General features: G+C 44.1%; 1 protein-coding gene across 17 annotated transcripts in view; it reads right to left on the bottom strand.

The window, feature by feature from the left end:
* Positions 1 to 24,893, bottom strand: part of LOC147827097 (uncharacterized) — a 44,259-nt gene extending 19,366 nt beyond the window's left edge. For 12 of the 17 annotated variants that reach the window (XR_015453288.1, XR_015453291.1, XR_015453290.1 and 9 more), the window contains exons 1-2: positions 19,304 to 24,893; positions 1,176 to 1,253 (exon numbers count right to left, since the gene is read on the bottom strand). Coding sequence is in view for 1 of the 17 variants with exons in the window: in XM_087216686.1 (XP_087072812.1) it covers positions 17,660 to 17,724; positions 18,378 to 18,479 (167 nt within the window). In the remaining 16 variants the exon portion in view is untranslated. The other 5 variants (XR_015453289.1, XR_015453287.1, XR_015453292.1 and 2 more) reach the window with 5 other exon arrangements.
* Between the last annotated feature and the right edge of the window lie 778 nt (positions 24,894 to 25,671).

Genomic DNA, 25,671 nt, shown 5'->3' with positions numbered 1-25,671 from the left:
AAAGGTCTGGAACCTTGGTCTTAAATTGCACCCTGGCACCTACTAATTGAAAAATCTTGAATAATTTGAATCTCAATGGGTTTTTATTTAATCTTATTAAAATGAATCATTTAACCAGATGATTCTTCTTTTTTTTTTTTTTACTGGAGATCAAACTTGGGACCTTGTGCTTGCAAGGCAGGCAGTGGAACCACTGAGCTAAATCCCTGGTCCCTAACCAGATGATTTTTAATGGTTCATCTAGCTAAAGTTTCTTTGATTTTATAAAGCAGTTGTCTAGAATTCTTCCAGTTTTGCATGTGGCAGAGGAACAGATGTAACATATGGAAAGATAAGAGCCAAGAACTCTGACTTTTTCTCCACAAAGTTACTGACTAAACATCAAAGTGTTTGTATCTGACTTTTTAAATGACTTCAAATTTTGTCTTTTGTTCTCTTTACATCCATAGCTTTTTCACATAGAGTGAACTAGTTAAATTAAGTCAAATAATAATAAGGAAATAATTGACATCTATTAATACTATTAAAAATCAGGAAAATACATATGCTGGAAAAGCTATAGAAAAACTGCAGCACACACCCATGCTGATGTTACTGGCAAAACAGTTTAAGGAGACATTTTGAATATACTTATCAAGTATCATAAACTTGTTTGACTTAGGAAACCCCCTATTCCAAATTTATATTTGGGATTGCTCTATTTCTCCAACTCTAAGTTTCAACTTTAGAATTTAATATCAATTCAATAATTTTTAAAAAGGAAAAACCAAATATACTAAAATATTACTTGATACACAATAAAAGAATATGTATACCTTGGAATAAAAGAAGTATGAAAATTTTAAAGGAGAAAAATCCATATACAAAAATATACTCAAAGCAGACTTAGCTTTTGTTTCTTTGCTTTTTTTTTTTTCTTTTTGGTACCAGTGATCGAACTCGGGTCCTTGTGCTTGCGTAGCAGGTGGCAAAACCACTGAGCTAAATTCCTTGCCAAAATTAACCTGGGAAGTTGGATTGGTTTTGTTTTGTTTTGTTTTGGTACCAGGGATCGAACTCGGGTCCTTGTGCTTGCACAGCAGGTGGCAAAACCACTGAACTAAATCCCCGGCCCTCTTTACTTTGTTTTTTGAGATAGGATCTTGTGATGTAATCTAAAACGGCCTTATACTTACTATGTCACTCAGACTGGTGCTGCACTCTCCAAAATCCTCCTGTCTCAGCCTCTTGATTCTAGGATTATAGGCACCCCTCTGTGTGGCATAGAGCAGAGTTATTTATAATTTCAAAAAATAGCACTGGCATCTAGTAATAAGAAAATGATTAAATAAAACATGTAATATACAAATACAGTGGATGTAACACAGCTCTTAAAAATTCTACAAAAAAGTGAAAAAAGAGGCATTGTTCCAAATTATTATTACAAAATCTGTAAAATGTATAAGTGCATAAAATATAGTTTTATCAACTTAGCAATATGTTCATATGGATAAAAATATTAAAAGATTTCAAACAAATGAGAAATTATGTCACTGAGATACTGGAATTGCATATTCGTGTGTATTTTTAAATGTCTTTCATATAGTTAAAATGTTTCAATCACAAGTAAAAGTTCTTACAAACACTCATGTTTGTATTATACATATTTAAAGTGTACAACATGTTTTCACATATAGTCCACCCAAAATAATGTATACATACTTCAGAAAAAAACATATAAATATTTTAATACTCAATTTATTGAGACATCGTGCGATTAATGTAAGTTACCTTTGGCCTCTACCATTACAAGAGGTGCTCAAAGTGGTGTCTGTGCACTTCCAGACATTTATTAGTATGGCAAACTGCTGGTTTTTAATGTTTGTAGTGCTTTTAAAACATTTAAAATTGTCGTTTTGGACTTACATCCTAATTTCAATGTTATCCTCACCATCAGGACTTCTACCATGCACCGCTACTTCAAAAATTTTTATTAATCTTTCAGATATTTGTAGTGCATCTATGAGTTGATTTTATCAGAGGGAGGGAGTTTCTTATCTCTTGTATAATTAATTGAGGATTTCATACATGACTGGATAAGTATTGCTTTCCCCGTAAAAATATTACACACCATTACACACACATGCACAGTGAGAGTCTTGTGAGTTCTCTACCCTGTGACGCTCAACCAAAGCCTTATATAATTTTTCCTTTTTAATTTTTTTATTCTTTCCAAGAACCTTTGACATTTTTTACCATTGATTTTTTTTTTTTTGGTACCAAGAATTGAACTCAGGACCTTGCGCTTGCCAGGTAGGTGCAGCACTGTTGCGTTAACCCCTGGCCCCTACTTTCGAAATTTAAAACATTGGTTGCTTATACCCTGGTCCTGGATGGATTTGTCAGTTTTACTTTGGCTAGGGCTAGGCGTTTTCAAACCGACCATTGAATGTTTTCCCTCAACTTTAAAAAGACTTCCGTTTGTTCTGGAATCTTTTAAACATGCCAATAACCCATACACTGGATGTCTACTCTGTGGCTCTACCTGCTTTTTCTAAGCCTGCTAGGACACAGTCTTGGGGAAAACCTCCCTTGCTCTGAGTCTGAACCATCCCAGTACAGCTAGCCACTCATGTCTGTGGAAAGCTGCCCCACCTGGAGAGCGGTTCGCCATGGCAGCCAGCCACTTCCCTCCCTTTCAACCTACAGTCAAACCAAAAGAACGAACAGAAACGTGAGGAGGCAAAGCCCGCAAATCTTGTTCAGTCCAGAGGGGTCTGGAGGACTGGGCCTCAATCACATTTTTTACATACGTCAGTTTTAGAAACCTCTCACAAGACTGAGACTCCACCGCCGCAGTCAGGCACCGCAGCCGCTCTGGAAGGTACTGCTAACGGTCGGCAAGCGCGCGCCAGTTGGGAAGTTCCCGGATGTTCTTACGACACCTGTGATGCCCGGATGTTCTTACAATGCACGCCCATTGTTGCGCAGGTACCTAAGAGTGCGCATGTGCAGGAAGTAGTACTGAAGGAGGCGCAAAATATGCCTTGACATCAACGCATAGAGTCCTACAAGTTCAACTAGGCTGTAGGAGAACTTCAATAGTGGGGATTTTTTACGTCCCTTAATCTGCGTGATCCAAGACCCCACCCAGGACTACACACTGCAATTTGCTATGGTATCATTTTTCATTTTTCTTTATTAAGTTTTATTAGTACATTATTGCAGTACATAATGATTGAATTCCTCTTGGGGAGTTGGTAAATGTACATAACACATCTTAATTCTTTTTCCATTCCTTTCCCTTCATCCTTTTTCTCCTCCATTCATCTCTTGGTCCCCTTCCCTTTTGCAAAAATCTATCTCTCTGATTTTTATTTTATTTTCCTCTTTATTTATATTTTGGGTTTCTTATACAAGAGAAACTTTGTCATATTTAAGCATGTATGTCTGATTTATTTCACTTAACATTATGGTCTCAAGGTGCATCTATTTTCCTACATATTTTCTACCAAGTTTGCTTCAAGATAATCCTTATATATGACATAGTATTAATACGACACTTGTGTAAAGACCATATTTTCTATATCCATTCATGCCTTGATAGACATAAAGGCGGATTAGAAGATTTCTCTCTTATGAGTTGTGCTGCCATAATCAGTTTTTCACTTTGTCTTTAATGACATTCACATTTTGAGGTTGTTTTGTAGTATTTGGGATCCAACCCACAGCTTCATCCATGCTAGGCCAGTGCTCTGACACTGAGCTAAATCCCCAGGTCTGGCATTGACTTTTTTTTAAGAAGACAGCATGGTTGTTTTGTATAATGTGTCCATCTATTCTGTGTTATCTCCTGATATCTCAAAATCAGGTTATGAATTGGAGGTAGAAGTTCATACGTGATAAGGTTTGCATCCCTGTGGCTGTGTTGTCTCAGAAGGCATGTCATAGGACTTGGTGTTGACCAATCATTGGGTTGAGGTGGTGTCTTCCAGCTTTCTCCACTATAAAGATACCTTTTCCCTCATTGCAGTTAAGGGCCTTTTATTTTTTTGGTTCCTGTTCCCCATGGAATCTCCATAGGGTCTTTTATTACAGCATGTCAAATATCAATCTCTTTATCATTACACCTGCCATGCTCTTATGAAATTCCCTCTACCAGTTGGCAGTCTTACTATGAACCCAGAACCTCCAGCTAGAAACCTCAGGGGTCTTTATTTACTCCTTGTCCATATGTAGCCAAGAGGTCTTAGAGATTCTCAGAAACATCTCCCAAATCAGACACCTCTTCTACTTTAATAATTCAACAGTCTAAGGAATTGTATTGGGTGAGGATTCACACAACATATTCTCTAAGGAAGAGGTTGGGAGGTATACATTTATGCCCAGGGACAGTTGGAACCCTGTAAAAGACACTTTTGTCATGCATAGTTGTAGGAACATCGAAGCTTCTTTTGGGAAAACACCTCCACCTTCAACCCAAGACCTCCAATCTGTACTTTCAGGAGTGGTTTATTTCGGATTTAACCAAATAAGAACAGTCATTTGCATGGTTGTACAGGTTGGTTATGAATAAATCATTTACAGAAGGCCAATCAGAAAACATGTGAAGAATGTTATTTGAAATGATGGAAATGAGAGCCTTCTCATCTTGGGAAATCATCTGAGAGCTGCTAGGGCCCGAGGGAAGCCTGGAATAGATAGGAGAAGGTATGCCTAAGAACCCAGAAGTGGAGTCCGGTCTGAGGAAGGAGAACAACACAGTGAATGCTGGAAGTTTTTAATCCTTCCTGAAGTCAGATGTCAGAATTGAACAAACAAACCAGCTTTTCGTTGCTTCAGGCTTTCAAATTTATTTCTTACTTTTAGCCTGAAATATGGTTAAATGATATGGGTCCCAAATTTGGCCATAACAGATGAATGAATGAATTACGGGTGACATGATTTAAAAAATCACTTTAAAATTTATTCCAGTTGAAAAGGATGCATGCACATGCTGCTGTTGGCATGGGAGAGCCCAATGCCTGTTGTGCCTACGAGGAAGAAAAGGAGCAAGCTAAAGTGGGCTGACTAAGGCTGAAGAACCTCTGCTAGGACACTTGCCATGGCTGAAGAGAAAGGCCGAGGCAACGGATGGACACGGGTAGGAATGGCCAAAGACTTTTGCCATGGAGACGACCAGGCCCTGAGCAGACAGCAAGCAATACTGTCAGTGTCTTGAGATCAGCAAAGCAGCAGAGGTCTTGGGGCAGAAGGACTGCAGCGTGCACACTAAGACAGCCCTACACACAAGTGAGGTCACAATGGACTGCCCTTGCTAGCTGGGGAAGAAATCCCAGGAGGACAGGACACGACTGGGCGCTGTGTGGTGGCTGAGCAGCAGGGGAGTCAGGCCCTCCCAGAGACCGATCGAGCCTTTCTAGAGCTCGTGGAAGGCTCAGAACCCCACGGGTCTTGCCAGGTCAGGAGCTCTAGTGTGGCTCAGGTGGGCCCACACCCTCAGGCTGAGGTGGGCAAAGGTCCAGCTGGGAAGTTTCCGGGGCCTTGTGGAGAGCATCCGGACACAGGCAGAGCCACTCCTGCACCCACACACCCTACTGTTTTTGACCACACACCTGGGGCAGGGGCCTAGACCCGTCCAGGACTCACCGGGGGCTGCCCCACCGCGTCTCCAGAACCTCCCCAAGAGCCAAGGTTGGACCTGCCCCCGAGAGGTGTCACTCACGTGCCATGCAGGTGTCAAGGGCAGGACCTCGAGGGGAGTGACTTGGTCACCGAGACACGCTACCGGACACACACAAGTTAACCGAGGAGAGGTTTATCTCGGCTCGCACTTGGGAGAGGTTTCAGTGCCTAGTCAGCAGCTCGAAGGCAGCGCGGCATGGCAGAGGGGCCTGGCAGACAGAAAGCAGAGTCCAGGGAGCAGAGGCAGAGAGATGAAGGCTTCCAGGCCCTGAACCAGGCGATTTCTCTCAGCCCGGATCCCGCCTCCTGACAACCCAGGTGTAGCATGCCCATGAGGCCATCACCTCCCAGAGGCGGCTTGTGAGTGCGTGAGGCTCTGCGGACAGGTAGCTCTAAACTGTCCCCAAGGGAGAGGGATGGGAGGGTGACCTTGGGGGCAGGAGGAGGGGCGCGCATCCCTGCAGGTCAGCTTCCCAAGCTGGAGCTCTCTCCTCCTGGGACCAGAGCAGGCGGGGCGTGCAGTGACACCGAGCGGCCACCGGAGGGCGGCAGAGCCCTGCGCTGAGATCCCGCGCTCAGGTTGCCAGGGGAAAGAGAATATGTTCGTATATTCGTGCTTATTTCTACCACCTTATTCTGTCTTCCTCTCTGTCTTGCTTCCTCGAAGTAGGCTGGAAGCTTTTCGTTATTTCTTCAGAAGTAATTCACCTCACTGTTTCTTTTTCAGAGAGAGAGAGAGAGAGAGAGAATAGGCCTTGCTCAGTGTCCGAGATCTGAGATTGCTGGGAAGCACCACCACACCTGACATTTCCTTTTCTCTTGCAGTTAGGAGTGATGTATCTGGTCTCTGGTTTTTCCGTAGTGACCTTAGATATCACACCCTGAACTTTTGCTTGTTAAATTTAGGTCTTTAAATTTCTTGATTAACTTTTGTTTGGAAGAGGTTTAGCTTCCAGGAAAACCGAGAGAATGCTGGCCTGGCACAGCTCAGAGTGAGGGCGGGGACCTAGGCTCCCCAGAGGGCGGAGCATCTCCAACAAGCACTCCTTACTCCTCTGCATAGGAGGACCCTGCCCTTTCCCGGTTATCTGATGGTTTGTTCCTGGGGCCACAGTGACGCCCCGCTGGGATCATCGCCCTGAGGGGCTCCGCTGGGCGCCTGAGCTGAGCTCCTCCGCAGTGGCACAGGGGACTCTCAAGCGAGCTGTTCGCCGCCCTGGCTCTCTGCCTTCCTGTGGCCCGGGGCCTTCCGCGTCCTGCGACAGGCTCTTCCTTCCTTGTCCCGAAGGCCTCTCAGGGACCCCGGTGGCTGCGCCGAGCTGACAGGGAGAGTGAATTCTGGGCCGCGCTGGTCCCGGCTTCCTCCCTTCCTGTTCGCCGGCGCTCTGAGCCGCTCTCCTGGCTCCCACACGGTCCTCTGCATGGCAGTGTCCCCGCTGCCCTGGTCCGGGAGGAGGCCTGTAGGGGGACCGCCTCTGCTGGGCTTCTGCGCCCCGGAAGCTCCTCGCTCCCCTGGGTGCCGCCGAAGGGCAGAGCACCCAGGGAGCCCGCGCGGTGACCTTGGCCCCTGAGGTGCTGGGTCCCAGGCTGTGCGGGTGGTCCCAGCACGGCCTGGCCGGGCCCCAGGAAGCACCGGGTCCCGCCTGCGGGCGGCAGAGCCCCTTTCCGCCTCGAGGCCACGCGAGTGTGCACACCGGTGAGCCCGGAGCTGGGGCTAGTTTAGTGCATGGTGATAGGGATGGGTCTAGTTTGAATCTTTGGCAGGTTGAAATCCAGTTGTTCCAGCACCAATTATTAAATAGGCTATCTTTCAGGGAGGAGGATTTTAGTGAAACTCAAAGAAGCTTAGATCACATGACAGCACCCACCACACCACATGACCTAGGAGTCGAGGTCAGGGTCCCCATGACAAGGAGGCACTAGGGATCATGGAACATCTTGGAAAAGAGCCTACAGTCCCAAGAGCTGACGGAGGAAAAGAGGCAGATTGGAGATGTCCAGAGGAAATTGCCAGCACCCTCTTGCCACTTAGCTTGGCCACCGGGATCCAGTGCTCCACCACCCTGGCCCTGTCTCCAGCCCTCGTGCTGGGACCCCCAAAGCAGGAGGTGATCGTGCAGTTGGCCACATGATGAAAATGTGTGGTAGTGGCCCGAACAGTGGGCGCCAGAGGTTCTTTGCCCTTTTTGTTTCTCCGGGTCCAGATGGAGCCCAGGCAGTCCCAGGGCACCACATTCTTGAGCAGCTCCTGTGGAGGAAGACAGCATCACATGGGCAGAGCCCACCCCAGAGAGTCGATGGCTTCAGCCATCCACAGGCAGGTGGCCGTGGCCTGAGCTAGACATCAGGAAGCTGCAGATATGGACAGAGACTTCTGCAAATGGCCGGTTTTCCTCCACTGCCCACTAGTGATGTCCAACTTCTGACCTAGGACCTAGCACTGATGTGAAAATCAGTGGCATTGTCCCCGTGCCCATCCTCCCAAACCTCCAGCATGAGCAGGCATCTGAGTCCCGCTCATTCTGAGGTATTGTCTTCTTTCCAACCTCACCTGCCCTCTGCTCCTTTGCCCAGGTCAGTGGCACATTTCCTGGGACAGCTAGGACTGGGGGCTCTGTGTGGGTGTCTGCTGTAGAACCCATGAATCTCAAATGCCTACAAATTGATAAGGCTGGCCAGGTCTCCTGGGATGATGGCAAGGTGACACGTGCTCCTGCCTGCACCTCAGTGCACACCCTCCTTGGCCAGTTGGTCTGACACCCCGCCCTGTTTCCCAATTGTCCAATCGCAGTTGACATCACGGTCACTGTGTGAAGCGGGCATGTGAGTGCCCTGTCTCGACTGTCGACCTCCACCCAAGGACAGGAGTGGCTTGGGGCTGAGCACTCAGGTGCATGGAGTTTTTTGCCTGCCTCGCTCAGAAAGGATCATCAGTGGGAAGTGGAAACCCATGTTAGCATTAGCCTAGTGGGACAAAGTCAGCCAAGGCTAGGACAGTCATAGAGGGCTTGGGGTGAGGTCAGCTTTCCTCTACACCGAGGCACAGAGGACCACACAAGACATGGCACTGTCTCAGAGAGGCAGGGTGGAAGAAAAGCCCGGGCCTCTGACTCTGCTGCTCACTCCTCTCTCCCCAGCGCCACCTCTCCCAAGACATGGCACTGTCTCAGAGAGGCAGGGTGGAAGAAAAGCCCGGGCCTCTGACTCTGCTGCTTACTCCTCTCTCCCTAGCGCCACCTCTCCCATTTTGGAAACCTGGTCCGAATGGCACCATCCACCGGACATTCCCCAAATGAAGATCAAAAGGGCCGGCTTGCAAGTGAACTCACCTGGAGCAGACATGGAGCCTCCCTTGTGCCTTCCCCTTGCTCAGGTGGAATATCTAGAGCCCCACGAGGCCGAAACAGATGGTGAGGGCCACAGCAGTCCGGAAGGCTTTCATGGCTTTTGGTTGGGCATCGGAATCCCCCAAATGGCCAGGATGTCTTCTCTATGCTCCGCAGGGAACTGGCAAGTGACTGACACTGCTGAGCTTTCCTCCTCCTAGCTCCGGCTCCATGTCCAGAACACCATGGGCCTGCTCTGCAGCCAGAGCCAGCACCAGAGAAAGAGCCTCCTCTGGAGACAGGAGAGAAGCAGAAGCCAGCTCCACAGCACTCCTGCCTCTCCGCTGCCGCTGATGAGGACAGGTCCTTGCAGAAGGTGCTCTTAGCCTTCTCTCCCAAGCTGCTGGCAGAGCAGCTGACCTTCATGGATGTGGTGAGCAGCTGAGCTCTGTGGGGTGGGGTGGGGTGGGGTGGGGTGGGGTGGGTGAGGGCCAGCCATCCTTCTTGCACTGATCTCCTCAGGCCTGACATTCCCAGTTTACCAGATCTAAATTCCTTCATCTAACAACTGCATCACCTATACTTGTCTCTCAGCCCCAAGCCACTCCTGTCCTTGGGTGGAGGTCGACAGTCCAGACAGGGCACTCACATGCCCGCTTCACACAGTGACTGTGATGTCAACTGCAATTGGACAATTGGGAAACAGGGCGGGGTGTCAGACCAGCTGGCCGAGGAGGGTGTGCACTGAGGTGCAGTCAGGAGCATGTGTCACCTTGCCATCATCCCAGGAGACCTGGCCAGCCTTATCACTTTGTAGGCATTTGAGATTCATGGGTTCTACAGCAGACACCCACACAGAGCCCTCAGTCCTAGCTGTCCCAGGAAATGTGCCACTGACCTGGGCAAAGGAGCAGAGGGCAGGTGAGGTTGGAAAGAAGACAATACTTCAGAATGAGCAGGACTGAGATGCCTGCTCATGCTGGAGGTTTGGGAGGATGGGCATGGGGACAATGCCACTGATTTTCACGTCAGTGCTAGGTCCTAGGTCAGAAGTTGGACATCACTAGTGGGCAGTGGAGAAAAACCAGCTGTTTGCAGAAGACTCTGTCCATATCTGCAGCTTCCTCATGTCCAGCTCAGGCCATGGCCACCTGCCTATGGATGGCTGAAGCCATCGACTATCTGGGGTGGGTTCTGCCCATGTGATGCTGTCTTCCTCCTCAGGAGCTGTTTAAGATTGTGGTGCCCTGGGACTGCCTGGGCTCCATCTGGACCCGGAGAAACTAAATGGGCAAAGAACATCTGGTGCCCATCGTTCGGTCCACTATCACCCATTTTCATCACGTGGCCAACTGCACGATCACCTCCTGCTTTGGGGGTCCCAGCATGAGGGCTGAAGACAGGGCCAGGGTCATGGATCACTGGAACTAGGTGGCCAAGCTAAGTGGTAAGATGGTGCTGGCAATATCCTTTGGACGTCTACAAACTGCCTGTTTTCTTCCGTGAGCTCTTGGTACTCTAGGCTTTTTTCTAAGATGTTGCATGATCCCTATTGATACCATGTCATGGGGACCATGGTTACTGGGCCACTGTATGTCCGCTCCCAACTAATGGGATGCTTCTGAAATGGCTCAGATCTGCTCACAGGAAAAGAGAAATGTGTTCCATCCACCTCACCACATCTGCTGCCAGGGGGGAGGATTCTGGCCTGGGAGCACACTGCTCCCAAAGAGGAGTCGGATTCGAGGCCACCATACAGTCACTCCCAGCTAATGGGATGATACCGAAATGGCTCAGAATCATGCACAAGCATAAAGAGAATGGGTTCCATCCACCTTACTCCATCTCTTGCCAAGGGGGAATATTTTGGGATGTCACAATCCCACTCTAGATTTGGAGGCAGTTTGCTGGCAACTGTACAGCCACTCCAAGCTAATGGGATGCTTTGAAATGGCTCAGGATCTCTCACAGAAATAAAGAGATTGCATTTGATCTGTAATACCACATCTCCTACCACAGGAGAGGTTCCTGGCCTGGCACTACACTGCTCCTCTAAAGGAAGTGCCTTTCGGTTTGACATAAGCCCGGTCTCAGCTAACAGGATGCTTGTGAATTGATTCAGAACCTCTCAAAATAAAAAAGAGATTGCATTTTATCTATCTTCCCACATCTCCTGCCCAGAGGGAATATTGTGAGATGGTACCATGATGTTACTTTAGTGGAGGCTGTTTCTGGGCCACATTACAGACACTCCCTTTTAATGGGATGCTTCTGAAATGGATCAAAAAAAATCACAAGAAAAAAGAGAATGTGTTTCTTCCATGTTTCCACATCTCCTGCCATGGGGGAATAATTTGACATGGCACAATTAGACTCTACAAGTGGAGGCATCTTCCTGGCCAACATACTACCACTCCCAGCTAATGGGATGTTTCTGAAATGGCTCAGAACTGCTCACAGGAATAAAGAGAATGTGTTCAATCTACCTTACCAAATTTCCTGTAATGGGAGAGGATTCTGGCATGGCTCCATCCCGCTCCCTAATTGAAGGCAGACACCTGGCCACAGTACCGATGATCACAGCTAACAGGATGCTTCTGAAATGGCTCAGAACAGCTCACAGGACAAAAGAAAATGCGTTCCACCCATCTTACAACATCTCCTGCCATGGGGCCATATTTTGAGATGGCAAAATTGGCCTACTGCCGTGGAGGCATCTTCCTGGCCAACATCTGCCACTCTCATCTAATAGGTTGCTTCCAAAATGGCTAAGAACCACTCACAGGAAAAATCAGAATGTGTTCGACCTATGTTACTAAATTCCTTGCAAAGGGGAAGGATTCTGACATGGCACGATACTGCTCCCAGAGTGGAGGCAGACTCCAGGCCACCCTACTGATGATCACAGTTTACGGGATGCTTCTGTCAAGGCTCAGAAACATGGGAAAAAAGAGAAATCTTTTGACCTGCTTTACCACACCTCCTGGTACGGCAGAGTATTCTGTTCTGGCAATACCATGCTCCAGTAGTCAAGGCAGCTTGCTGTCCACAGTATGTCCAATGCCAGCTAAAGGGATGCTTCTGTAATGGCTCAGAACAGCTCTTGATAAAAAGCAGAATGCATTTTATCTACTTTACAACATCTCCTGCCACAGTGGAGGATTATGGCATGGCCCCACTACACTACCAAAGTAGAGGTGGCTTCCTGGCCACCATATGGTCACTCCCAGAAATGGGATGCTTCCAAAATGGCTCAGAACTGCTCACAGGAATAAAAAGAATGTGTTCCATCCACCTTATCACATCTCTTGTGATGGGGGGATATTTTGGTAGGGCACAATGCTACTCTCGATGTGGAGGCTGATTGCTGGCCACTGTATGGCTGCTCCCAGCTAATGGGATGTTTCAAAATTTCTCAGAACCAATTACAGGAAAAAAACAATTATCTTCGATCTAGCATACCATGTCTCCTGCCATGGGGGAGGATTGTTGCCTGGCACTACTCTGCTCCAGTAGTGCAGGCGGATTCTGGGCCACACTATGCCTGCTGCCAGCTAATGGGATGCTTCTGAAATGGCTCAGAACTGCTCACAGGAAGAAAGAGAACACATTCCATCCATCTTCCAACATCTCCTCCCATCGGGGAATATTTTGGAATGGCATAGTGCTGCAAACACTGTGGAGCCATGTTCCTGGCCACCGTATGACCATTCCCTCTTAATGGGATAATTCCGAGATGGCTCAGAAAAACATCACACAGAAAAAGAGTTAGTGCTCAATCTGCCATATCACATCTCCTGCCATGGGAGAGGATTCTCTGCAGGCACAACCATGCTCAAATAGTGGAGATGGATTCTGGGTCACCATTTTGCCTCTTCCAGCTAATGGGATGCTTCTGAAATGGCTTAGATCCACTCACAGGAAAAAGGAGAATGTGTTCCATCCACCTTAACACATCACCTGTAATGGGGGAATATTTTGGGATGACACAATGCCACTCTCCAAGTAGAGGCGGGTTCCTGGCCACCTTACCAATGTTCCCAGCTAACGGGTTGCTCCCAAAATGGCTCAGAACCACTCACAGGAAAAAAGAAATTGCATTTGATACACCTTAGGACATCTCATGAAACTAGGTAGGATTCTGGCCTGACACCATGCTGCTTCCATAGTGGAGATGGTTACCGGGCCACTGTATGGCCGCTCCCAGCTAATGGGATGCTTCTGAAATGGCTCAGAACAGCTCACAGGTAAAGAGAAATGCGTTCCATCCATGTCACATCTGCTACCAGTGGGGAGGATTCTGGCCTGGGAGCACACGGCTCCCAACAAGGAGTCGGTTTCCAGGCCACCGTACAGTCACTCCCAGCTAATGGGATGCTACTGAAATGGCTCAGAAACACTCACAGGCAAAAAGAGAATGGGTTCTATCCACCTTACTGCATATCTCACCAAGGGGGAATATTTTGGATGTCACAATGCCACTCTCGAAGTGGAGGCTGCTTGCTGACAACTGTACAGCCACTCCAAGCTAGTAGGATGCTTTGAAATGGGTCAGAACCTCTCACAGGAAAAAAGAGATTGCATTTGATCTGTGATACCACATCTCCTGCCACAGGGGAGGTTCTTGGCCTGGCACTACACTGCTCCTCTAAAGGAAGTGCCTTTCAGTTTGACATAAGCCTGGTCTGAGCTAACAGGATGCTTCTGAATTGATTCAGAACCTCTCAAAGTAAAAAATAGATTGCATTTTATCTCACCTACCACATCTCCTGGCAAGGAGGAATATTGTGGGATGGTAGCATGCTGCTACCTTAGTGGAGGCTATTTCTGGGCCACATTACAGACACTCCCATTTAATTGGATGCTTCTGAAATGGAACAGAACCAATCACAGGAGAAAAGAGAATGTTTTCCATTCACCTTACCACATCTCCTGCCTTGCGAGAGGATTCCAGAATGGCACCATGCCACTCCCAACGTGGAGGGAGCTCAAAACCCCACTGTCACAAATAGATAAACTAGACAAAAAATCAGCAATGAAATGCTAGAACTCAATCGAACTCTTGAACAAATGAACTTAAGAGATGCTTACAGAGTCTTCCACCCCACAAAATCAGAATACACATTCTTCTCAGCTGCACATGGGTCATTCACAAAAATAGACCACATACTCACACATAGAACATGTTTAAGTAAGTGCAAAGGAGTTGAAGTTATCCCTTGTATATTATCAGACCATAGTGCAGTGAAATTGGAGATCCATAGCAAAAAAACCCTCAAAAAATTCATATCCACGTTGAAATTGAACAACACACTTCTAAATAACCAGTGGGTCACAGAGGAAGTTAAAGAAGAAATCAGACAGTTCCTTCAATTAAATGACAATGACAATACAACATATTGGAATCTATGGGACACAATGAAAGCAGTCTTATGAGGGACATCCATACCAGTGAATACACATATTAGGTAAACAGAACAAGCCCAATTTAACAACCTGATGCTGAACTTCAAGCTTCTAGAAAAAGAAGAACAGGACAACCCCAGAGCTCATACAAGGGAGGAAATTATAAAGATCAGAGGAGAAATCAATGCAATGGAGACTAAGAGAATGATACAAAAAAATCAATGAAGCCAAGAGTTGGTTCTTCAAAAGAATCAACAAAATTGAGAAACCCTTAGCCAACCTTGTCAGAAAAAGGAAAGAAAAGGCCCAAATCCATGCAATTAGGAATGAAAAGGGTGAAATGACAACAGACCCAGCAGAAATCCAGAGGATCATCAATACCTATTTCCAGAACCTATATGCCAATAAGAGGGACAACACAGAAGAAATGGACAGATTCCTACATACATATGAATTACCAAAGTTGAACAAGGAAGACCTAAAAATTCTGAACAACCCAATATCAACCAATGAACTTGAAAATGTAATTAAAAACTTATCAACTAAGAAAAGCCCGGGCCCTGATGGCTTCACTGCTGAATTCTACACGACATTTAGAGAGGAACTGCTGCCACTACTGTTTAAACTCTTCAATGAAATTGAAAGGGAAGCAATACTCCCAAATTCATTCTTGGAAGCAAGCATCACCATGATCCCCAAAGCAGAGAAAGACCCAACTGAAAAGGAGAACTATAGGCCAATCTCACTAATGAACATAGATGCAAAAATCCTTAATAAGATACTGGCAAATGGAATGCAGAAGATCACCAAGAAGATCATACACCCTGATCAAGTGGGATTCATCCCAGGGATGCAGGGATGGTTCAATATATGAAAATCAATCAATGTGATACACTATATCAATAGAGACAAGGACAAAAACCATATGATTATCTCCATAGATGCAGAAAAAGCATTTGACAAAATCCAACATGCATTTATGATAAAAACCTTACAAAAAATTGGAATAGATGGTCTCTACCTCAAATTGATAGAAGCCATCTATGAAAAACCAACAGCCAATATCATACTAAATGGTCAAAAAATGAAATCCTTCACACTAAAATCAGGAACAAGACAAGGATGTCCACTATCACCACTCTTGTTCAATATAGTTCTGGGAACATTAGCCACGGCAATTAGACAAGAGAAAGAAATAAAAGGAATAAAGATAGGTAATGAAGAAGTCAAATTGTCATTATTTGCAGTTGACATGATACTCTATATAGAAGACCCCAAGAACTCCACCAAAAGTCTTCTAGACTTAATAAACAAATTCAGTCAAGTAGCTGGTTACAAGGTCAACACACAAAAATCAAGAGCTTTCCTCTACACCAATGACAGACTCACTGAGAGAGAAGTAGGGCAAATAATTCCTTTCACAATACCATCCAAAATACTGAAATACCTAGGAATCAACCTAATGAAAGAAATCAAAGACCTCTTCTGTGAAAACTATGGCACTCTGAAAAGAGAGATTGAAGATGATATCAGAAAATAGACAGACATCCCCTGCTCCTGGGTAGGAAGGAATAATATAGTGAAAATGGCCATACTTCCAAAACTGCTATATAGATTTAATGCAATTCCAATTGAGATCACAGCAGCATACTTCAAAGGACCTTGAGAAAACAATCCAAAAATTCATTTGGAACAAGAAAAGACCCAGAATAACAAAAGCAATTCTAGGTTACAGAGACAAGGCAGGGGGTATCACAATCCCCAACCTGCAACTATACTACAAAGCTACTGTGATAAAAACAGCATGGTACTGGCAAAGAAACAGAGGACCAGTGGAACAGATTAGAAGATGAAGAAACAACTCCAGACACACTCACCCATCTCATCTTTGATAAAGGAGCCAAATAGCCTCACTGGAGGAAAGATAGCCTCTTTAATAAATGGTGCTGGAAAAGTTGGACTTTAACTTGCCAAAGATTAAAACTAGACCTATATCTCTTGCCATGCATTAAACTAAAATCAAAATGGATTAAAGATGTAAATATTAAAATAGAAACTCTGAACCAGTTGGAACAGAGGTTAGGTAGAACTCTTAAGACATTGGTGTAGGAAAAGATTTTATGAACAAAACCTCAGTTGCCTGTGAACTAGCACAAACAATTAACAAGTGGGAGCTCTTCTTACTAAAAGGCTTCTGCACAGCAAGAGAAACCACCAGCAGTGTGAAGAGACAATCCACAATGTGGGAAAAAATCTTCACCTGCTCTTCCTCAAAGGTCTACTATATTGAATCTATAAAGAACTTAAAAAGATCAGACCTCCCAAATTTAAAGACCCAATCCAAAAATGGGCATAAGAAATGGACAGACATTTCTCAGCCAAAGAAGGAGAAATAGCAAATGAATACATTAAAAAATGTTCAAAATCACTGGTCATTTGAGAGATGCAAATGAAAACGCTGAGATTCCACTTCACTCCAGAAAGAATGGCTGCTATCATGAAATCAACCAATAACAAATGCTGGCAGGGCTGTGGGGAAAGAGGAACCCTGCTGCACTGCTGGTGGGGGTGTAGACTGGTGCAACTACTGTGGAAATCAGTATGGAGATACCTCAAAGTACTAGGACTGAAAGTCCCATTTGACCCCACTATTCCACTGCTGGGGATCTTCCCCAAAGAATTAAAAGAATCGTACTACAGTGATAATATGTGTGCCCATGTTCATAGCAGCACAGTTTGTAATAGCGAAAACTTGGAAACAGCCCAAATGCTCATCAACTGGAGACTGGATAAATAAAATGTGGTTTTTTAATAAAATGGAGTACTACTCAGGCATAAAGAATGAAAAACTAGAATTATTTATAGCTAAATGGGTGCATATCAAGGCCATACTCTTAAGTGAAATAAATAGGACACACATGTATAAATACCAAATAGTTTCACTGGTGTGAGAAACTGATAGTGTAAACAAGGGTTAAAATGATTAAAATGAATAATTGATAATTTGAGATAGGAAAGAAGGTCCAAAGATGAAGGAGTGAAAGGAGGGAAAGGGGAAAGGAAAAACTATGAGAAAAGAAAAAAAAATGGAAATGAAATCTATGTAAATAGGGAAGGGTGGAGGGTGTGAAGGGTGTACAGGTAATGGGGAAAAAATAAGAACCAAGATACATCATGTACAGGTACAAACACCCAATGATAAATTTAAATGAATTGTATACCTAAAATGTACCAATAAAAGAACTTTAAAAAAAACTACTTACTTGCTTAAAGACATGGGTATTTCTAGAACTCCAAGGATAAAGCCTGCTAAGAGAATTCTTTCTCCCTTAAATGAAAATATGAAGAAGTTCTGAGGGTCAATAATTATAGTGATGAATATTTGGATACTATCAATAATTTCTACCTTCCACTCTCTGACTGTGAACATGAAAAGCACATTTGACCATGAAGAATGGTTCAGCCATTCTACATGACAATGGGATGCATCCTCATAGCCATTGAGAAGTCTCTATTGTTTTACCTCCACTGACATACATGTCAAACAGCAGGGAAAAGAAAAGTCCCTTCTCCAAAGCTCATCAGAAAAAACTAAGATAATCCATGGCTGAAGATCTCACAAGACCTGATCATGACTCTGGCCCTTAGCAGCATTCATGGTGAAAAAACATCACATGGCCAGGTTACATAGAGGCTCATTTCTTACCTTTCTAGGGAATATCATGCCTTGTAGCCAGGCTACATGCACAGAGGTCTCATCTATCATCAGCAATCTCACCACAACAAACATTTTTTCATCACTGCAGATATCTGAAAGGAAGGCAAACCACACCCTGCTAAAACCTTATCCTTTGCTCTGCAAGAACACTGGGCTGTGCTCTGGCATCACCACTGGCACAAAGACTTTCTCTTCACTCAGATACCAGAAGCAATTTGAGTGCAAAACTCTCATCCTGAGACTCATTATCATCAACTACTGACCTGCAAAGAATTCTGTGCTTTCTCCTGGGCAGGGTGGTCCATCACAACACCACTGGACCAAAGAATAAGCACTCCAAGGATGTAGAGAAGATCAATATTCATTTTACCTCACTATACATGAAGGAAAAATTCAGGGTCAGTGGATTGGCTCAGTTCTTCCTCCATTGCTCTCCTGGGCTCCAGAACCTAAAGCAAAGTCACAGCAACCCCACTACCCCACGACTCCACATCAGGGACCCCAATATCACTTAGTGAAGGCCATGGATATTCCCTGCCTATGCTGCAGTGAAGGTCCATGGCTGTCCTTATACAGATCCTGGTGATGTTCAGGGCTCACCATGAGCTGTGGACTCCCTCACTGGAAAAGAAACACAAGAGATTCTACCCTTTGTGGGCTCCTCCGTGTCTACCTGTACAACTCCCATGTTGTCCTATCATTCAGGTTCCATCACCACCACCATGCTCCTCCCTCCTTCTTGTCAACAAACTAGCCATGCCATGGTAATGGATGCCTTTGAGGAGATACCTCCCAATTCACTCCAATCCCCATCTCTGGGACCCACTCTGTCACATTGACCTCATGCCCTGCTTACTCCCCTAGTGGGACAAGTGTGAAATACACGTCATCTCTCCTGGAAGGGAACCAATAGCATCTGATGCTTCCTCGTGACAGGAAGAAGGCACAGAGCACCACACTTGTCGATGAAGAGGGCAGAATCAGAGGTTCACCATCGATAGCCAATCTGTCACAGAAAAACAGGCTACGATGCTGAGTGTGGCACAAACTCTGAACCACTCAGTAGTCAAGACCTTAGAGGGTGCATGTCTAGGAAACATGCGAATACCTCATGCACACCCTCTTCACATCCATCTGAATACAGACCATCACTTGGTGCCCAATGAGGTACCGGCACACTGATTCTCACCTGACACCTGCATGCAATTCCAGCCATAGCCTGTTCATCTTCCCTTGAAGGAATCTGCAGAAAACATGGAGAAGACAAAGTCAGTGTTGAGTCAATGGGCATTTCAATTCCCACAAAAACCACTGACTCACCTGGAAACATACCTGGCTTCTGGGATAACTGCATGAAAACAATCCTGTCCCCACAGTCAAACCTCTCCTAAGTGGACCCCTGCAGACTCTCCTGTGCTAGAGCTCCCCGGGCTGGGACACAGCAAGCACCCAAACCTAGACACCATGTCTTCTTCTGTGCTCACTCTTTTACCATCCATTTCACCTAAGCTGTGCCAAGTGTCCCCTCCAAGAGAGTGGCATTGCTGTGGATTCCATCCCTCCTTACTTGAGCAACTTCAAATCAAGCAGTGGGCTACAAATGCCAAGCCACACCTTTGTCACTTACACATGTGGAAGTGGCAGGACCTCATTGGTGGCCTGGGCACAAGCCCACACTTACCTGGATGTCTGTATGCATCCACCTGATTATCCTCACTGTGACATGACTGTCCCTGTGAAAATGACATCAGAGAATACTGATTTAGTCCATGTGAGTATCGTGGAGGTCACTGTGTTAGACTGTGGCCCCTTTGCTTTAACACCTCAGTCCCAGGGGATGTTTCCTAGAAAAAATGTGGTAAGAGAATTCTTTCTCACTTGAAGGGTAACCTGCAGTTCTAAGGCTCAATATTCATAGTGGATGTTAGCAAGAATCCTGGCCTCCCCATCCACCTAGCCAACATGAAAACTACATTACAGGTCAGTTCCCCTACATGAAAATGGGACACTTACCAGCAGCCACTGGGAAGATTTCACCTTCACTGGCACACAGGTGAATCAATGAGGAAAAGCAAAGTGTGCCCAAGTGCCCTCCCACAATGTACATCAGTAAAGAAGGTGTTGCATGGCTGAGGGTAGCAGCATCTCCCAAGACCTTTTGGCAGGATACCTGGTGATGAAACGTGTTAATACAAGGTTAGCCAGAGGCTCCTTCTGACCTGGTTACAGACATCTGGCCTAGTGATCAGCTTGTACCCATGGTGGTATTTCCCTGGCTTTCCATAAGTGTACATCAACCAACTTCTTGATCACTCTGTATCCATGAAGGGAAAAGGAACAAGACCATGCTAAAAGGATACAGCATGTTCTGCAAGCATACAATGTGCTTGATTCATTGACAACCACCACTGGTGAGGGAGGCTTCCACCCCACCGAATACCAGATTGAAACTGAGGGAAAAATATCATCCCAAGGCTCTGATCTTCATCAAGTGGGTGCCTGCAAGTTACCTGTGCTTCTTTCTCAGCAATCTGGTACTCAAGAATGTCATTGCATATAGTAAGCAAGCAATCCCAGGACACAGGAACCTTGAACAGTACTTTCCCCACCCTATACAAAAAGAAAACTCACACAGACTAGATTTCTGATTTGTTAGTCTTTTATACTTGAATTTATTCACACAAAATATGGTATCGGCTACACTCAGGGCCCCAACATGCTCCACTGAAGCCTAGGAAGATCCATTTCCTGTGCTGTGATGGAGGCCATACTTGCTGCTATCTGGATCCTGGTGAGGTTCCAGGGGCTGGCCTTTCCTGGCTGTGAGGTCTGGACCTGTCACTAGAAAACACACCCAAAAGAACCCATCCTGTACTTTATCCTATGCCCTTCTTTTTCTCCATCTGCATAATCTGCACATCATGGGATTACTCAGGTGTCCATCACCACTACAAGGATCCTCATTTATGCACAATGAAAGCCAGAGAAGAGAAAATGGACACTCCTGAGCAGACACCGGACAAACTGTTACAATCTGTATCTCAGGGAACTACTCTAGGATAATTATCTGAATCCTTGCATTTCTTCTACAATGCCTAGTTTGCTGTTGTTGTTCTTGTTCTTTTTTTTTGAAGCAAAATATTTATTAGTACATTTCAGGTAAACATAACGATAGCATTCATCACAGGGAATTTGTACCTGTTCATGATGTATCTTTCTTCTTCTTTTTTTCCCATTCTCCTCCCCTCCCTCTACCTCTCTCCTTCTCCTTTATTTACAAAAGCTTTGTTTCCATTTTTTCTTCTATTTTCTTTTCTTTCTTTCTTCTTTCCTCTCCCCCTCCACCCTCTTTTGTTCCCCTTTACAATGGCCAGTTTAAAGGCACACTTTCAGCCTGGATTCAGTAACACCTGATTCTACACCCTGATAGGAATGAGGCCCTTAACCTCACACTTGCCAAATAAAGGAGACTACCTCAGAGTTTCACAATCAACAATGAAAATCACATCTGAAAATAAGGTCTCTGATGTGTGAATGTGGGGTCAACTCAGAACTCGACAGTCACAGTGACCTTCCCAGCATAAGAATCCAGTACATGACAACATCTCATTGGGCTATTACCCTTATGCTAGCCACCTGGATATTGAAGATTGGATGGGTGCCAATGGGCTGTAATTTATACTTTTGTTTTTCCTTGGTTTGTTCAAGGTTTTTTCAACACACTCATTCAATTGATCACTTCCATTAACTTGAAAGCACCTACAGAAAACTGTCATTTAGCTCTCATCTTGCTCTTCCATGTCACTGACTCTTTCTGCCCCTCACCCAGAAACAGAAAGGCATCCTTCAGCTATGTGTTAATAGAGTCCTTAATTCTATGTAAATTGTATTCTCTGGCATGTCCAAATGTGTAATAGAGCCATCTGTAAATTTTTCAATGTTTACTGTTGTGTTGTAACACCACCATGTCTACATCCAACCATGATGCGATGGATCCCTGAAATTGTACAGGTTCAATATTCATTTCTGTCTCATACAAAATGCAGTATTGCATTCACTAGATATTTTCATCATGTCTCTCATTTCATCCATTAGTACTTGTAACAAAACCTCAGTAACGAGTGTCAAGGACATCCTCATCACTCATCCCTGTATATGAAGATCTGGTTTCCTGTGATGTGGTGAATGCCCACATTAGCACTTATAGAGGGATCAGTAGTGTTCTACTTTACAAACTTACTTTGCTTGCTGTGATGTATTCACCCATCTATGGACTCTTGTCATAGACTTCTGATTTGGTATATGTCTCATTTGCACTTATACAACTCCAAATTTCCTATGTCATTTCATTATTTCAGCATCCACTTATGTTATCTAGATACTTTCAGGCTTCCATGGATAAAGCCTTGTAAGAGAGTGTTGTCTGTCTTCAGTGATACATGCAAACCTTCCAAGGACAATATTTCAGAGATGGACTCAGTGAAAATTACATAAATCTCTTCTCCACCAGTAGCAATACAAGCATATTACATCTATTACATTCCAGAAAAGATGCAATGACATTTGATGTATCCTTGTAATATTAAGGTGATAATATGTTTTGAAAACATGTATCACCAGAAGTGGGGGAATCTAATAAAACCTAACACAGTCATAAAATGAATTGCTGAAAATGAGATGTCACTAGTGAGTGACTATCATCTCAGACCAATACACTAGCCAAGACCTTAACATCTGAGCACCTAGTTAGGAACTTGCCAGGATTATAGAAGATCAAACAGCCTTCACTGGACTATGACCATTTTATCATTTACCTTGTTACTAGGGTGACTGCAACAACCATCTTATCTAGATCACTGTGTTCTCTTGAAGGGCATCTGAAAAAAATACAAAGCCAGTTTAGCACAGAAGGTGCTGTGTCAGAACATGAGCCCACTCCCTTTTTAACAGCTAAACTCCTCAGGGTTCTTGGATTCACCAAACAAAAACAGTATTGTCAAAGAGCCCATGTTTTGTCATCTCCACACCCTGGAAATTAACCTATGCTTACTGCAGTCCTAGAGTTCCACAATAATTTCAATTAACCAGTTCATAATCACTCCCTCAGCAGTCCTTGCTAAAACACCAATTTTCCCTATGGCATATAAAGGATAAATACATATTTACTAGAACTGTGAAGGACAAAATTATTTCTTATAGGAGCAGTGACCACTAAATCTAGCGATAGTCAGGACACCCTCATCCCTTTCCTCTATAGATGAAGACCTGGATTTAGGGTACCTCAGCACTTACCTCATAACCCTCTATGGACTTTACTCACTCCCATGGGTAGGATAATCACAGTGTCTTCAGAGGAACTTGAAAATCAAATCATAAAAAATGATTTTGGAACCTATGTCATTCAAAGAAGACATTGACACATTCCCTTGGTCATGGCGTTCAACATGACAAATCATATTCTTATCACAATTACATGGTAAAGCTGAACACTGAGGTAAAAGCTTACTAAGAAATACCATCTTGTTTGGAAGAAACACTAGAAAAATTCCCATGGTCAATACTAGGGGATAGGAAATATGGTCAATGACCTGCATCCCTATACAATAACCTATCACAATCTCTAAATAAGTCCATAGAACAATCTCATATTTACAAAAAGCATTACTGACAAATCATATTTTGAACTGTGTTCTAAGCAGAGGCTGCCAGAGGAGTTCAAAAGCATCATTCATGATATAAATACCAAAAAATAAGAAATGCCTCTAATGATTTCAAGTCAACAAACCTGTACACTAGGATAAAACTTAATGGAATATCTGCCAAAAAGCCAGGGTAACATTGTGTTAGATATCCCATCCACTTTACCAAGAAATCTGAAGGTTATTTGTTGGTATCTTGGTAGGGACAATTTCTTACTTACCAGGTTAGTCATAACATCTCATAAATTACCATTCTTAAGTTCAATCACTATAATTTAATAACTGTTGGAATCTTAGACAACACTTTGAGATGTGTGTTTAGGACACATCATCTTTCACCTGAGGGGAGAAGAAAAGGACAACTTTAAAATTTTGGTCACCTCCATCATCAGGGAAACCAACTGAAGTACTTAGATCTTTAGAACTTCAAGGTCAGAGATGTTCCTCACACCATTTTCTCTTGGCTGGGTACCTATAGAAAAAATTATGGTCAATACTGTGATGTGGATCAGTTGAATAACTTACATGGATCCCTGCATATGCCTCCACACCTCCTAGGATTAAATTCAGAGTTTATCAAAACTTTATATAATAAGCTACTTGTTACTAGCAGTGGTAAACATAATCATTCCTTTACTAAATATGTACAGGAAACATGCTAAAATAAATGGAAGAACCCCACACTTACAGTATCCCTCTTGATCATCATGGCCATGGATACAACAAACTGCCACTGTTTGTCATCATCAGACTTACCACCATATCTGCATGGAAATGTAAAAACATGGGTGACAAGTATATGTATGGTAAGACTTTTCTACTGGGACCCTTCAAATAACTTTCTTTATTGTCATTATTGCAAGATTTCATTTCCACCTGGACTCATCAACTCTACTTGTATTCTTGATTATTTTATGATGAACATCATTGTTCCAAACCTCATTATCTTATGACTGCTAATATTTAACTTGTTAACTACCATGATGCATAAATGCATAATAATAACCTGAGTACATGAAAGTCATTTGAAATTCCCAGGGTAAATTCTCTCTAAATGTAAGATAATGCAATAATATGGTTTCTAGAATATAAAATACTGCATTCCTTTTCTACATACTTACATTTTTTTAATCATATGATAAAAATTGTAGGGAAACAAATATCACTGACCCAGATATTTGATCTAATGGTCAGTCTGGCACGTGCTGTACATGAAAATATTTATTCTAATACAGAAATATCTCCTGATAATGAACTTTTTTAGTTCACTGTTAACCCTTGACAGGAATCAAGACACAACCTACCGGGAACTGTTGAATAGCTTCTATTACATCCATGATCACAAGACTCTACCTGGATTCTTGTGGTTCTCCAAGGTCAAGGATAATGTCAGATAAAACAACATTTCTTCATGGAATATCTGCCTAGTTCCTATGATTACTATAGTTGGGACTATGTGATAAATACTTGGATATGTGCAACCTCCTTACAGGGTTACACATTCTCTCTGAAATACAGAAAAGAAACTGCATGGTTTCAAGTGTTCCTAAGGATGCTATTATTTCTCACCTGAATACTGGCAAAGAAATCATGATGGCAAGTGGTAGGGAAACCATAACCACTTGCCTCATGTGATCTGAAGATCAGGTGGTCTGTGCTTTAGTTTTGGTCCACATCAGCACTTGTTTGCATAACAGCAATGTCTGCCATTAAAGGCTGATGTTAGATTAACTGTGATCTCATGATAGAAATCTGCAAAGGCTTTAGAAAATACATCTTTAAGAATACTTGAGAAGGTAAAACCAGTAAGATTGCCAAGCTGTGCTGTGATTTGGGCCTACATCAGAACCTACATGAA

The sequence above is a fragment of the Heterocephalus glaber genome, unplaced genomic scaffold, assembly GCF_053883595.1.
Source record: "Heterocephalus glaber isolate CG9 unplaced genomic scaffold, H.glaber_assembly_v1.0 deba00001457, whole genome shotgun sequence".
Lineage (NCBI taxonomy): Eukaryota > Metazoa > Chordata > Mammalia > Rodentia > Bathyergidae > Heterocephalus > Heterocephalus glaber.
Note: the sequence above shows the minus strand (reverse complement) of the source record. Positions and strands in the feature narration are given on the sequence as shown.